General features: G+C 38.5%; 1 protein-coding gene across 11 annotated transcripts in view; it reads left to right on the top strand.

Moving 5' to 3' along the window:
- Positions 1 to 3,173: 3,173 nt before the first annotated feature.
- usp7 (ubiquitin specific peptidase 7 (herpes virus-associated)) overlaps positions 3,174 to 16,344 on the top strand; it is a 33,703-nt gene continuing 20,532 nt past the window's right edge. Inside the window, exons 1-14 of one of the 11 annotated variants that reach the window (XM_079894841.1) lie at positions 3,204 to 3,339; positions 3,617 to 4,089; positions 7,191 to 7,295; positions 7,432 to 7,630; positions 7,866 to 8,004; positions 8,104 to 8,192; positions 8,269 to 8,377; positions 10,978 to 11,108; positions 12,621 to 12,675; positions 12,803 to 12,883; positions 12,971 to 13,061; positions 13,308 to 13,390; positions 13,952 to 14,061; positions 14,434 to 14,611. In XM_079894841.1, coding sequence (XP_079750967.1) covers positions 4,005 to 4,089; positions 7,191 to 7,295; positions 7,432 to 7,630; positions 7,866 to 8,004; positions 8,104 to 8,192; positions 8,269 to 8,377; positions 10,978 to 11,108; positions 12,621 to 12,675; positions 12,803 to 12,883; positions 12,971 to 13,061; positions 13,308 to 13,390; positions 13,952 to 14,061; positions 14,434 to 14,611 — 1,455 coding nt within the window. In that variant the 5' untranslated portion in view covers positions 3,204 to 3,339; positions 3,617 to 4,004. Of the gene's footprint in view, positions 4,090 to 4,399; positions 4,676 to 5,163; positions 5,313 to 5,876; positions 5,960 to 7,190; positions 7,296 to 7,431; positions 7,631 to 7,865; positions 8,005 to 8,103; positions 8,193 to 8,268; positions 8,378 to 10,977; positions 11,109 to 12,620; positions 12,676 to 12,802; positions 12,884 to 12,970; positions 13,062 to 13,307; positions 13,391 to 13,951; positions 14,062 to 14,433; positions 14,612 to 16,344 lie in introns of those variants that run through there. The other 10 variants (XM_079894842.1, XM_079894844.1, XM_079894840.1 and 7 more) reach the window with 10 other exon arrangements.

Below are 16,344 nucleotides of genomic sequence, written 5' to 3'. Positions count from 1 at the left end.
AAAAAAACTCAGTATTGTCACATTTTTGCCAATTTCCCATTCATTTCCTATGGCGGGTCCATTTGGACCCGAAGGTCCTGAGTGTGACTATTTTTTTTACAACCACTTAGACTATTCAAATCCTGTCCCCAATTTTTTTGGGTGTTCATATACCAAGTACCAACAAAGTCACCAAATTTCGGATCATTCCGATGAAGCTATGATTTTTTACATTTTTTTATTTAAAGGCTTCGGGTCCATTTGGACCCGAAGGACCCCAGAGGGTTAAAAGTATCACACTGAACCAAACTGAAGAGTATCGCCTATTATAGGCCTACTTTATGTCGTGCTACATGCTAACATTAAAACTTTAAACACGTATAGTTTCGTTTATTAATACGTATTAATACATTAATGTTAGCAGTCTGTAAAGTAGGCCTAATTTATTTGATTAATGTCAAATAATTTATTTGACCCACATATGGATTCTTGTAGGTAAAGTTAACAGTGCGGGTTTAGCTGAAAACTTAAATTCTGCTCAGATATGCTTGCTGGGATTTTGCACAAACATTGATTTTAGAAATAATGCTTTGATTACATTTCTGAGCTAGTGGGTGTCATTGTAAGTATTGGCTAAACCACTTCAGACCTGTGGGCAGAAAGTTTGGAGATAAAAAGCTCTCAGTGTAAAAAGCATGTTAAAATCAATTGTAAGTAAGTGCCAAATCTATTCAAAATCTATCAAATGAAAATCTATTCAAAATATGGCTACTTTATTTGAATAGCATTCCTGGCGCTAGCAACACTGATGTTATGGATTTGATTCCCACGAAACACACAATTATAAAATATACACCTTCATTCATTCATTCATTCATTTTTTATTTATCTCAAACAATCAGCAAAGCAAAATTTTAAAACCACAAAATACAACACAAACAGTCAGAATTTAATAACAAAAAAAAAGTATTAGTTCGAGAAGGAGCAGGCGGAAGCAAATATATCTTATTTAATCCTGCCCCTTATTTCCCCTTAAAATAATATTATTACAACTTAAATACCACATATAATCTTTCAGGTCTTACAATAACTTACAACAATACCTTTAAATTACAATTCCATTCCTGAGTTTAGGTCTATTAATTTCTGTATTGGTCAAGTAATGATTTCTTTAATCTATTTTTGAATTGAATGATATTATGGCTCTGTTTGATGTTATTGTTCAGTCCGTTCCATAAGGTGACCCCACATACCAAAACACACATGCTTTTAACAGTAGTTCGCACAAGAGGTTGTTTGAACACACAATGTCCTCTTAAATGATATCCCCCGTCTCTTTCATGAAACATCTCATCTTGAATGCAATGTAAGTTGCTTTGGATAAGCCAAATGCATAAATGTAAATAAAATTAAAACCAGTCATTGTTCTCAGTCATAGTCTTCTCTTTGTACACTATGTAAAAAAAAAAGATGGCTGTTAAATTACAGTAGCCTACTTTGCATTACAATGTCCACATAAATAGGATGAAAGTTGAAGTAAAATGGACTATTAAAGGAAATCCCATCCTATTTGGTATATAAACTTGGAAAATATTTCAAAGGATTGTACAAATTCCTGTAAACAACTCACTAGCCTATTGCATTCTAACCCATAGTTTACAAATGTTGTTCAATGTAATATTAAACAATACAATGTGGAGACATCTGTCAAGTTCAGTTCAGCTACTCCACACATTTCCACTCTTTTGTTTGTATTTATGTTGTTAAGTTCATATATGTATAGTTTTTTTTTAAAGACTGTAGTAATTAATGTGCTCACACAGATGCAACATATGTCAATTCTGTAATCAATTTGCACTGATGTGGAAAATATATTAAATGAATGCAAGGACACTGAAGGGCTCCAGGGAACAATTGTAATAATGCACAGTCACCCCAATCACTATGAGCTTTTATTGTGAAATCAAGTAATTATTTTCTCTTGTAAACAAAAGGAGCTTCACTGAGCATAAGTTACTCGAAGAATCCCGACGAGACTGTGCACTTGAATTGATTTTGTCTAAAATTATTTGTCTGAGAATAAAAGTATTTGAAACAGAACACAAACACCTTGATCATGTTCATTTATTAACCATATGACAGTCATTACAGAATACAGAGCGTTTATTTTTTGTTGAATATCCGATTAGTTGCTGAGTTTAATTCTGTGACGTTTTCAAAACATGGATGATTATGCACAGGACCTGTGCAGCTGCTTGTCTTCCTTGCCAATATTTTTTGCGCAATCCACCTCACACACAACCCCCACATTGACTTTTTGTTGACTAATGTTGTAGACCCTTCTCAGTCAGCAAGAAATGGACTGAACATATCAACACCATGGTCATGCCAGAGAAATCAAATTGATCACCCTATATGGTCAACACTATCAGACACAATAATAATGTATATATTTAAATATTTATTAGAATAATACAACACATTAAAAAAAATGAATTGTTGTGGTTTCCAAATGATTTTAAGGACTACTTAATAAATGCACATAACAATGAATCTTTACTGTGTTGACAGTGTATTTTGCATAAAATAGATGTATTAAATGCAGCAGCCGAGGAAAATGATCTCAAACTATTTATTTACAATTACTTAAAATGAATAAAAACAAACTCATATTTTTTAAACTGCAGTAAGTAAGGTGGTAATAAAAACAAAATGCAATTTATTTGATTAATTTTTTTATTTTGTTTTTTAAATAGGGCTAGGCTTATACAGGCTATAATTGTATGTTGTTTTTTCATACGTTTAATACAGCCTAGGCCTATATATTTTTTTATCTATAGGCTATTATTGTGTAATTGTCTGAGGACAAGTGTTTTTTGACAAGTGATAATTATAAAGTTGTGGTATATGTTCGTCCCACGTCTCAAGAATCAATGAATCAAAATATTTTGCTAAATATTTTTGTTTGTTTTTTTTTTCGTCAGAAATGGACCTACACATTTCCGTAATTTTATACAACCCACATAACTGCATAACCTATAGGGATGCTGCTGTCAGTAAAGCAAAATATGATTAAACAAAAAAAAATATATATATAGAAAAGTTTCAATAAAGTCTAGCGTGAGGCAGCATTTGTGTTTATGTCGCTCGCGGTGTGCGCCACTGTTTAGATCTCCATGCGGATGTGACATTTCAGAGAGGAGCGCGACCGCCATTTTGAGTTTTACCTCAAACTGAACACCATAAACCACGGGAGCGGGTGAGAGAGGCTCTGGCCGTGACCGGGCAAAATTATCTTTTCTCGTTTGAATAGCCGTTTGGGATGCAGCTTCAGTGTACAATTGAGCGTTAGGTGTTCAGGTTAGTTTCACTAATAACGGCGAGGCGAAACGCAGTCATTTTAGTGAGTTTAAACTTCTGAATTAGTGCGATTTCACATTAGAGTCTGGTTTGAATGGATAGGCTTTTTCTTCGTTCCCCCCCAGAAGAGGGACAATCGGAGGAGCACACGGACTGGAAATATTGCAGGGAAAGTTGTATTTAAAATAATCTTGCGGAGGCGCATGAGTTGCGCTGTTTCTTGTTTTATCACTTTTGCTAGCTTCAGCTGGGCTATCTGTGTTTTCCCCGGCTGCAGGTTGTTGTGAGTTGCATTCGCCCCGCACTTCTACGGGGGAAAGCCGGGGTTTCATTCATCGGGCCTTCGTAAAGCAGAAGCCCGAGGCCTCCGACTATCCTTACCGTTAGCATCCCTTCACCCGGGCGCCGAGATTGGGCGAATAGCGAGCAAATACGTCCGCGTTTCTCTGCCTGCTCCCCCACCGGCCTCCCTTCCTCCATCCCCGGCGCTGACAGCAGACAAGGCCGAGGTCGTCTTAGTGCAGGCCCAGCCGCAAAGGCTCGACCTGTTTATCCCACCTCCGCGTCCTCCGACTCCCCACCAGCCTCTGCCCGCGGAACCGCCATCAGACCGTCCCGACGGAGACAAAGAGCCCAAGCATCGTCCCATTCTCAAAGCCGCCAACATGAACCACCATCACACGCAGCAGCAGCAGCAGCAGAAAGCCGGCGAGCAGCAACTCAGCGAGCCCGAGGACATGGAGATGGAGGGTACGTCAAGGCCTTAAACAAAAACAAAAAGCTGGCAGCCTTTAGTTTAATATATCATAGCCAATATTTTCACATTAAGCCCATATTTAACAAGTTAACTGTTTATTAGCAAGCCACTCTGTCGCATGTTTTGACCCCAATAGCATGTTAGCCAGCAGCTAACGTTAACCGTTAAGTTACCTCGCTGCATGAGGATAGCCAGTCAGCAAAAAGTCCATCGTTTTTTATTTACCTCATCATCTGAGTTATATTGCACTGCTACGTTGTTGTTATAAACCCCATAACGGTTGGTTTTTAAATAGCAGTAACAGTTAACTGTTGATGTGACCGTTACGCGAGGTGGATTTTGTTGTATTAGTGTCTGGCTATGTGCTGTCTGCATTAACGTGGCGCAGCCCATCTTTAAGCCTTTCTATCTAACAAACTGTGTCAGATTTTCATCTGATTATGTAAGGAGCCCCTCGGCTACACCTGTAGATCCTGTGGGGAACTTTTTTTTTAAGCATTATGGGGTTAATGCTCACAGATGAGCTAGTGATTTAACGTTAGATGGGCAAAACCGTATTCGCATGCAGAATGGATAAACGTAAGTCAATAACGTATTGTTTTTGTGCTGTAAATTGTCATTTAAAGGACGGAGAAGCGTTTGTTGTTGATGCGATCTGACAAGAGCATTAAACAGGGCTTTCGCCCACTTACGTTAACTAGTTCACCATTTAATCGGGCGGTTTAGTGCCCTTTCAGAACATATGCTTGTTTAGACATTTCTGAAACCAGTTCAATGAATGGCTTTCATCCATAGTCAGCAAATCCTCATGTTCAGTGCTAGTGGAGTCAAATAAACAGCATCGCCGGATGATTGCTGGACAACAGCACCATTTTGAACTATAATTCGCTCCTGAACTACATTGAAGATGACGAGCTTTCTGTGCGATATATAACGTTAACTTAATCGGTTAAGTTGCATTCAGCTGTTAACTTACAGTGTCTTATTAATGTTACTGTTGTTGTTGTTGTTGTTATTATTGGCTTTGGATGTGAGCCGCATATGAAGTTGTGCAGCTCGATTAGGGGGAGTGGATGGCAGTTTTATTTCAAGATGGTGGACTGTATTTTGCACAGATCGGACTCACGAGAGGCCTGCTTGCGTATGTGTTTGTTTATATCTGGGTGACTGCGCGGCCCGTGGCTCATGATGGCTCACCAAAGGATCCGCGATCCAAGTAATTTATTTGCTCATTAGATGGCGTCGGATGACACTGTTTGTCCGGGATATGTACTCTGTTTGCGGAGGGGAAACGTTAGCAGCTCGGCTAAATGTGTATGGAGATGGAGGGGGAGGGGGTAAACGAGAGGATCGAAACAAGTCGTTAATGTAACGTCTTTTTCCTCAGCGACACCCTTATTATTGAGAATATGGGGGGTGTACCTATGCAGTAAGCTTTACATTTATATTCGTGCGTTTTCGACATCGCAATGCCTGTGCGTCAAGGCCAGCGCGTGGGGATGCACCGACAGCGCGCGGGGATTTTCTGCTTCTTCATTGTATAACGAGTCATGCTGTGGGACCGCTCGCCATTTTTAATGATTACGGCTTGCTTGTCTGTTTTTTGGCTCGTGCCCACTCGCGATCGCGGTTATAACGCTTAGAAGGCCCTAGAACATTGATGTGATTTCTTCCTCTGTATTTCAGACGCTAAATTTTGCGCTGCGTTTCATCAAAGTTCTGCAGTGCACGTGTGGGGGCGTTTCTGTTCTTGCTGCTGTCCAGAGACCCGCACTGAGACCTTTCAACACATGAACATATCACACCACACGAAGGCCTAAGAATGCGCAAATTAAACGCAAGTTGCCACTATGAAGCATGCAGGTTGGCCTTCTTTTAAGTCTCACTCATTCAGGCCTCATTAAACAACAAAACGTCGTGAGGAGAACCTGTTTGTTTAGTCTTGCATGCTCTTGGTGCATTTAATGCAGCTTTCATGCGTTATCAGATTTTTTTTAAAGTCGTAATTGCAAGTTTGTTGCACTCAAGTTGTCAGCAAAATAGGAATAGTGGAGGACACCGTGGTTAATTTGTGTAGCCTATGTTTTTGGGAAGTCTTAAAGCCAAACTGTAGCTTATTGAATATATTTAGTAAATATCCAATGGATTTCATACATTGACAACCATAAACATTTGTGTGTTGTACATTCATCATGCTGCCTAGTCAGCTTGCTAATGATTCTGTAATTTCGGTCAAATAAATGTCTCAAAATTTGCATCAAATGGTTATTTAGATATGTAGATGTTGTGGGGGGAAACAAATAAAACTGTCACTATAGCAATAGTTCTCTCCTCCGCCAGGTTTGAAGTTTATGGCCTGCCCAGCTCGGTAAATCGGGTATCAAAATGATCTCTCAGTTCTTGTAAATGACTTGAGAGGCCGTTCATGTCTAATTTCTGATAATTCTGATAGCATCATGTGAAGGCAGCACAAGTCCTTAAAATGATGAAGGCGCATTGGGTGTGTGTTTGCTTAGTTTTAATTCAATTTAAGAATGTAAGTAATTATTATACAATAATGTTTTATTTTCATTTGAACAAATCAATAAACACTACAGCCATTGTATCCAACTCAAAAACTCAGATTGCAACATTGTGGTGGCGTTCCTATGCTTTCAACTTGTAAATATGATCTTTCCAACATGACTTGAATGCACCATCTCTACATGTCTTATTGACTACCTTAAAATGTTACAAATACAATTTCAATCATTAAAAAAGATGCCTCCAGCAGTGTTTTAGAGTCTTCAATGGTTACAGATGCAAATTTAGCTTTGTCACTGGCAGTTCTCAGTGGTTTTTAATTTTGGCTTTGCATGCTTTAAAAAAATAAATAAAAATAGAACAGGATATATTAAGTAGTTTGTTGTATTGAGCTAGCTACACATGCTAAATTCTTTGTAATCTATGTTTTGGGTGCATTTGCACCTATTGCACAGTGGATCTGAGCAGCACCATAGTAAGAGTGAGCTTGCAATAAATCTTATGGGCCTGGTGCTTTTTACGTTAGCATTACATTTGACAAGGGATTTTCCGTTTTGACTTTTTCTTTCAGCTGGGGACCCAGATGATCCTCCAAGAATTCCCCAAAATCCAGTCATCAATGGGAACGTGGCTATGGCTGACGGACACAACAACACAGAGGAGGACATGGAGGATGGTAAGGAACATAATGAAGCTCAGCACCATGCTTGATAACACTTTTTATTTTTTAAATATGATTGTTTTTAATATCTTATGTTATGAATGGAAGTAAATCTGCAGCTCTAACTATTTATTACAACACGTCATAACAGACACAAGCTGGCGCTCTGAAGCAACTTTCCGCTTTGTGGTGGAGCGCTTTAGCAGGCTGAGTGAGTCTGTGCTCAGCCCACCCTGCTTCGTGAGAAATCTGCCCTGGAAGATCATGGTGATGCCCCGGTTTTACCCAGACAGACCTCACCAGAAGAGCGTTGGATTCTTCCTTCAGTGCAATGCTGAGTCTGACTCTACGTAAGCAATCACCGCCATTACACCGAACAATGGACAATGAATAAGTCCATTAATTCAAGGACATCAGTGAAATCTCTATACAAGAAAATGTAAAGTTAATATATTTAGCCTTTAAAAATAAATATATAGTAGTTTTCTTTATTTATTTGGGAATAGTTCTCCCTCACTTTAAGCAACTTATTTTAGTTTTTTTAAGCAAGCCTAATTTAATTAACCGATTCCTCCTCGTATGTAGGTCCTGGTCATGCCATGCTCAAGCCATGCTCAAAATAATCAACTACAAAGATGATGAGAAATCCTTCAGCCGCCGCATTAGTCACCTGTTCTTCCACAAGGAAAATGACTGGGGCTTTTCCAACTTCATGTCATGGAGTGTAAGTAAACAGTTTTTTTTTATTAGCGTTTCTGCTGAGCTGGTGTTGTCAGGAGAGCAGAGCTAAATAGCTGATGTTAAAGTGATGTTTTCATTTCAGGATGTGACTGATCCTGAGCGGGGCTTTGTGGAGGATGATAAGGTTACTTTTGAGGTCTACGTTCAAGCCGATGCACCTCACGGTGTGGCGTAAGTCATTTCTCGTGACGTTTTCAATGTTGACAAGCTTTTACGACGATAGCTGATGTCACTGTTTTACTTACAGCTGGGATTCAAAGAAACACACTGGGTACGTGGGGTTGAAGAATCAAGGAGCCACATGTTACATGAACAGCTTACTTCAGACTCTCTTCTTCACAAACCAGCTTCGGCGGGTGAGACATCTTTTATCACAGTCAGAAGGTTTTTTATTAATCTGTTTTTTGTTTTTTTGCAATATTCTTACAGAATGCAGTATGTATCACATAATTAGATGTTTGCTTGGGATGTGCATGAGTTAAATGACTATTAAAAACAGCATTCCTACTTTGCAAATTGATTTTCCATTGCCTGCTATAAGCTCCAGAGGAATACAGCCTACTTTCCTACTGCATCCCTCACCTAACTGAAGCAGATGCATTATGTTGAGGTGATGAGAGATGATGCAGTCTGCTTTCAGGTGCAGCCAAGTGTGGCCATATTTTGAGTCTTATTGGTAATGTTTGGTACTTATTAGAGTCATACATCTCACCGGATGGGGATTCACTTTATATTGGAAAGAAAATGTGAAGCAATAAGAGAAAATATTGCTTATCAGAGCCAGTGTCAGTGTGTCCCTTTGCTGGCAGAGGACTTTTTTTTTAATTTTTTGCAGAGGCCTGTTTTTTTTTTTTTTTTTTTTTTTTTTTATAAATAAGCCCTGTTATTAACAGGCACAAATTTCACAATTTTTTTTCTGAATAAGATCATGTAAATTGATTAAAAAGCGTGGTCAATTTTTGTACGCTACCATTCAGAAGTTTGGGGTTGGTAAGTTTTTTTTTTTTTTTTATGTTTTCCACAGAATTTTGCGAGACTCTGGTGGGTGTACATTGGTCCCTGTAGTGGGGACCAGGGGCATGCCCCCCCTGGAAGATCATTTTGTACATTTAAATTTAAAAGCCTAAATCTGGCAAAATTAAGTTATTAGATGAATGAAGAAATTTGTTCACTTGTTGTGACAGTTCAGTTCAGCAACTTTTGTATGGTTCAGTATGTGATGTTTAGGGAAAAATGGACAACTGTCAAATAAAAATAAAGAAAATAACAAATAATTAACTAAGCAATAGCAAAAAAATAAATATAGAGCAAAGATACAAATAAAATAAAGTGCTTTTCAGGTTTTTCAAGTTGGTCTAACATTAGTTTTCAGGTACAGAAATTGAAGTAATCAAATGTAAAATAACATTACATATTTTACTGTATAAATGAAAGATTAATCCTTATAAAAAAAAAATTGTGTGAATTTATCCATTGAAGCGCAAGACTTGAAAGAGAACTCTATATTTGCGTGCTGTCTGAGATGCAGCTTTCCGTTCAGTGCTTCGGATGAGCACGCACACAAATCTTCTAAATTAGCTTAAATTAGTTTAGTTTAAACTAGGGCTGTGCTCAGAATATCGATACAACGATACATCGTCATGAACTCCTGACGATGCGCGTATCGATACAGCAGCTGCCGTATCGATACTGTTGTGCTTATGTAGCCAATTCAGGGCTCGAATTTCAGCGCAGGATTGCGGGTATTGCGCATAATTTTAATCAGTCCTGCACTTTAGCATGTAGATTGTATGAGTAAATTAATCCACACAGACTATAAAATCAGATCAGTCATTTTAAAACTTTCTGCCAGACGCAATTTCACAAAGAGCGTGAAGGCTTGTTTATACTTTCGCCTGGAGTCTCCGCTGCCTGCGCGCGCACCTCCCCAAACGGACGAGGCGTTTATACTCGACGCGCTCACAAACAGCTCGCGAGTAACAAAAGTTATTTTTCGCGGATTATATCACTTTAACAAACAAAAACACGCAAAATGATGTCAAACATTTCGGTCTTGAGTATCCTCTAAACACAGTCGGTTATGTCTTAAGCATAAAACGCATGATGGGACAGTATAATGAAATCAGGATCCGTGCACTAGCTCTTAAAGGGACAGAAGCCATATGTCTGTCATTAATATTGTTGTCAAAACAACAAAAGATAGTTTTAATTTTTTTATTTCATTTAACTCATTGTTTTTTTTAATGACAAAAACTAAATAGTTTTTCAGTGATCACAACTGTTATAACACTGGTTATACAATAAACATATAAACTGTTACTCTGAAATTCAAAATTGATCCATATCGTGATACGTATCGTATCGTGGCTTTAGTATCGTGATGCGTATCGTATCGTGACATTGTTGGTGATACACAGCCCTAGTTTAAACACAGATAGCAATGTGTGCTGTTCAGGTCTCGCCAGTGCTCGCGGGCTATCAACACTTGGGTGATGACTATCTATGAGAATCTAGTGAACGCCTGCTGTGCCCCATTCACTCGCTGCATGCTTATTTGGACAGAACTAGCTCCTTTCACTCGCCAGAGCAGTTATTCGTCTGCTGTGGGGGTATTAAGAGACGTTATATTTCCTGTTCATATATATTCACATTTTCCGGGCATTATATTTTCGGTTAATTTTGAGACCGTGGCAGGACAAATTATAGCCACACTCTAGTTAATCTATGGGAAACACTGCTTCACATTTATGTGGTGGTTGTCTATTTTTCAAATTGATTATGTAAGCTCTGGGTCAGTGGAAGAGTTGTTTTTTTTTATTATTATTATTTTTTATTTTTTTTTATTATTATTTTTGATGTTTTTAATAGCATATTGTTTATTTAAATGTTTTCAAAAGTAAAGCACAGGTTGATGCTGTGCATATGTCAGAGAACCTGCTTTTTATTTGCTTTTTAGGCAGTTTATATGATGCCCACTGAGGGAGATGATTCCTCTAAAAGCGTTCCCCTCGCCCTGCAGAGGGTGTTCTATGAGCTCCAGCACAGCGATAAACCTGTTGGGACAAAGAAGCTGACTAAGTCTTTTGGGTAAGTTTTGTTTTGAATGTCCAAGTTTACAAGCACTGTGAATCAGACACTGACACATGACACGTCTGCCTGTTGACATTAAGCAAGATGTGAAGTGTGGGTTTCATGTTGTTCCTTGTCATTCTCCTTGAATATGTTTTATACTCTGTTGTTGGTTTTCGTAATAATTTTTGTATATATTTTTATTTATTTTTTTCCTGTTAAGTGAACATTATTTTAGTTTCCTGTAAAATTCTATAAACTACATGACTTTTCTTTTTCTTTTTTTAAAGTAGAAAAGGTACAGTTGTCGGCAGACCTTAGACTTAAAGGGTAGGTTGCAACAATAAGGATTAAATTAAGCAAAGTTTAGAGCTAATCAAGGATTTGTTGATCTGAGTTTTATTTTAAGTCAAGTTGTTGCACCACTTAATATTGAACACAGATTACCAAATCAGGGATTAGAATTCTAACCTGTGATTTAAAAACCTCCATTTATGATTAGTTTTCTCTGCTATGACGTAATTGTAATTAAATGGCAACAATGTTAATTTCCATTTTGTTCTTTGACCACCAGAAACTCTGAAATAAGAAGCTCTTGTTGATAAAGGAAATAAACTTGTAAAATGTCAGCTTTATTTATAAACTGCTGCGTAGAGACACCGTTACTGCTCAAGCAGGCAATGAAAATATTGAGGCAGCGCGTGCTTATTTTATAAGCCTGGAAATATATTTATAGTATCAATTAATGGCGTAATATGGCAGCATAACGTATGACAAAACAACTGAGATAAGAAAAAAGTAACTGGCATGATTGACCATCTCCGCTCTTGACAGCGCCGACCTGACCGTTTGAACGCTGTCCATCGGCCCTGAGAAATGAGAAGTGCGGCAGCGATCACTGGTGCTCACCTCATCATCACCGTTGCTAAATATATTCCTCTTCTTTTTCTTGAAAAGAAGCACAGAGATGAGTGATGGATCTGCATCCCAGATTTTATAGCAGGCGTAAGCTTACTGGCCGCCACGACCATCACACTCTGCTGGCTCAATGCACTTTGATTTATTTTTATTTGTTATAAACACCTGTTTCTGTCTTTGTTCAATCAGCCACATATTGTAATTGTAGTTGCACTTTATTTTATTTAAACCTCCTCCCCTGTAAATTTAAAGTTAATCCCTAATTGAGATTTAAATCTGAGTTTAGATTTATGGAGCAACAGGATTAAAGTTAATCTATCTTAAATATCAATTAAATCCAGGATCAAAATGATGGTGTAAATGTAATCCTGCTTATTTTTAAACAAGGTTTAAAGTTTGGTGCAACAGAATTATTTGATAAACCTTGATTTAATCTAGATTTAAAACTTCCTTATTGGTGCAACCCACCCCATGTGACTTAAATGTTTTTGGTTAGCAATACCATTGTAGAAGTAGAAAAGCTCTATTCATAGTCAGGTGTACTTTTATGTGAATCCACCTTTTCTTCCCCCCATACGTTTGTTTATATTAAAAAATTGTCCATTTCCTCAGATGGGAGACTCTAGACAGTTTCATGCAGCACGATGTACAGGAATTGTGCAGAGTGGTGAGTTGCCCTATCTCCATGGATCCTGTAGAATCCTTCTCTTTTAACTTTAACTTGTTGATCAAATGAAGGATAAGTCATGTCAGATTGAATGAGCATGACTGTTTTGTGATTGTGCCAATTCTAGTTGTTGGACAATGTAGAGAACAAGATGAAAGGAACATGTGTGGAGGGTACTATCCCAAAGCTCTTCCGAGGGAAGATGGTGGTAAGTCACCCGGACTGTCTCTGGTTTCGCTCTGCATCTGATTCAATGATTCAGCCTTACCACATTTGGGTGTTTTCTCCATTTCAGTCCTACATCCAGTGTAAGCATGTGGACTATCGGTCAGAAAGAATAGAGGATTACTATGACATCCAGCTCAGCATAAAAGGAAAGAAAAACAGTAAGTGTGGCTTTCTCTGATATTCCGTCTTTGCTTTTCTGTTCCAGGAAGGCCATTCTTGTTATGTGGTCTGTAAATGCATGAATTTTCTGACATCTTGCAACTGAGTTCCATGATGGATATTTGATCTGACAAAACTGGCTAATTCAGCTAAGCCGTTTCAAGAAAAATATTGTTGTAGGACTGCTCACAGTCTGAGATTTAGAGGTAGAGGTGTGTTACTAATGCGTCTTTTCTGCCCTGCAGTCTTTGAGTCATTCAAGGATTATGTGGCTGTAGAACAGCTGGATGGGGATAACAAATATGATGCAGGGGAGCATGGTCTACAGGTGAGGGGTTTGCATACTTCATCACCCATCCAAGCTAACCAAACCTAAAAGTGCAGTCACGTTTACCTTTGTACGGTAAAATGCAGTCTTTTATTTTCTTTGAATATGCGACGCTTCCGATTGATTAGCTGCCATAGGTACATAACTAGGAAAAATAACAGTGCAGAAATGGTAACTATTTGTGCTACAAACCAGTGTTTAAATATGATACATACCAGTTTGCAGCATAATGGATTTTTGTACAGTTGAAATAACTGGAAATGGATGACACAAATGTCATATTGGATTCAAGTATCTTAAACTTTTAACCTGCCAATTCACAGCGTTTACCAATATAAAACTGCTTGGCTTTAAAGTAACCTGAGTAAGCTGTGTTTCAAGAATCACTACACCATTTACGATGGACAATCCACCTAATTTGTCTGTTAAATTTAGCTGAAGTTTTGGTGATGTGACTGCCTTGACACTATCTAATAGTATACAGCTTGTTGTGGATGATACTGGTTTTAATGTTTGCACTTATTCAACTGGAGTGCTGTTTGTGGTTCATTTGTCTTCTAGGAGGCAGAGAAGGGTGTAAAGTTCCTGACCTTCCCTCCTATCCTGCACCTACAGCTCATGCGGTTCATGTACGACCCTCAGACTGACCAAAATATTAAGATAAACGACAGGTAACAACTTTTTTTTATGTGTTGTAGATGTAATGTTCTGTGCTTTAGATCTGCCGTTTTGACATTAAACGTGTCATAATGAATGAAGAGTTTGTGACAGAACAAGTGAAACTGATACTCATTAAACTTCTGAAATTATTTCTGTGATGTAATGATGAATTTAGCATCAGGATAGAATAAATGCTTGTCCTGTGGAGAGGGAGATTACACTTAAAATATCCTTGTAAGAGTGACTCATCTAAATGTTGTTGAGCACTAACTTGGATATGGACTGGAGGGTGCACTTTAAGATGGTCTGGCATAAGCTCTTGTTCACTCTCTCTGAGATGATGCTAGAGAAATGGAGGCTGAGCTTGATGTTTTGCCTTGCAGGTTTGAATTCCCAGAGCAGTTACCTCTGGATGAGTTTCTGCAGAAGCCAGACGTGAAAGACCCAGCCAACTACATTCTCCACGCCGTGTTGGTGCACAGCGGAGACAACCACGGGGGCCACTACGTCGTCTACCTTAATCCTAAAGGAGACGGCAAAGTGAGTGTCACCGCACCAATAGTGAGAACCTTTAATTTCAGGGGTCCCTATCTTTTCTGATGGTGTTTAATGGGTGGGCTTTTTGGGTGGCTTGTGGTTGCATGAAATGTTTTGTTAATTTTAGTAAAGTAAGACTTGAAGCATTGGAGGGCTCCAGACTGAGACTGATTTTTGCTCCAAATAGTCAGTAGCTGCTTTCCGACCAGAGGAACCTTTTCACAGTTCCTAGAACTATTGGCTAAAGTACCCAGATGTCGGCGTGTTCGCACCGCAGGAACTAGGAACGATTTTAGTTCTAGGAACTCCATTTGGAGGAACTAATTTAGGTCCTACTTCAGAGTAGGGTCTAAACCAGCACTATAGGAACTACCCGTGACGTTAAAGTGTACGCTGATTGACCGAACGCACGCGGAATACCAGCACCCGCCATTTTTAAAACAGCTATAATGTAAACACACAGATTATAGTCTATATTTACTCCATAAACTAACTATACAAACATGGAAAGCAGTGATAGATGGGTCTCTAAATCTTTATGCTGAAGAGAAAATCCAACGCAACTTTGAGGGGACCAAGCCAAACGTGATTATATTTATCTGCCCAGCTAGCAACACTGGACATCAACCACACGGCATAGGCTAATAACCTTTTTTTTCATATACTGACTACTTTCTATAACAGTTCTAATAACATATTAAACAGTACTGTTAGACAGATCGCTAACTAATAAACACAGAGAATGCGAGCATTGTTTGCTCTGGCGTTCTCAGAGCCGCCAAAATAAAGGTCCGTCGCACCGTCAAAATAAAAGTCACCGTGCTTGCGTCACTCCCTTACCCCTCCTACCAGTTCCTATGGCCACTTGGCCAGTGTGAACGCAAACAGCAAAACCGAATTTGGGGGAGAGTAGTTCTTAGAACTGTTTAGAAGTGGACACTTCCTAGAACTAAGTTTCTGTAACTACTTGGTCGGAAAGCGGCTTTTGTTAGTTTTCACACTGTTGTTGCTTATTGATAAATTACCGTCTAAAAGTTTGGGGACAATAAGTTTGTTTTTTGCTTGATATTAATACCTATTTAAGCAAGAATACATTAAATTGATCAAAAGTGACAAACGCTTTCACATTGTTAGTCAATTTGTTGCATTTGGGTCTGTTTTGACTAGGGTTGCAAAATTCTGGGAATTTTCAAAGATGGAAACTTTCCATGGGAATTAATGGGAATTTAAGGGAATTAACAGGAATTTATGGGAATAAACGGGAATAAACTGGGAATTTTCAAAGTTGAAGGTTGGCTCTTCATAGGGAACTTAAATATAGTTGAGGAAAGTATATTTTAGCATAATCTTGACTAAAACAAACAGATGCCATTCAAATACACTTGAATATCCATGCCATTCCTCAATCACACGCACATAGCACACTGCTTACTGGATGGCTATTGAGACCACACCCCCTACTGCCACTGTGCATGCCTCCATCACATGTACAGAAGCCCAAAGCACAAGACTATTGAAGGCACACATTTGAGCCTGTGGATTAAACAAAGTGAAGTAAGTTTTGATGATATTATGGGGAAATATATTGATTAAATGTTTAAATTGCAAATATCACATACAAATGTATTCATCTAGTAGATAGCAAGCTGATAGGTTAGATGCTAAATAAGCTAGCATAACTTTATTTACCACATAAGTAGGGCTGGGCGGTATGACGGTATATATCGTTACCGCGGAAGAAAATGTCCAGCGTAACA

The sequence above is a fragment of the Squalius cephalus genome (assembly GCF_949319135.1).
Source record: "Squalius cephalus genome assembly, chromosome: 1".
Classification (NCBI taxonomy): domain Eukaryota; kingdom Metazoa; phylum Chordata; class Actinopteri; order Cypriniformes; family Leuciscidae; genus Squalius; species Squalius cephalus.
The sequence above is the reverse complement of the archived record's forward strand: the minus strand, read 5'-3'. Positions and strand labels throughout refer to the sequence as shown.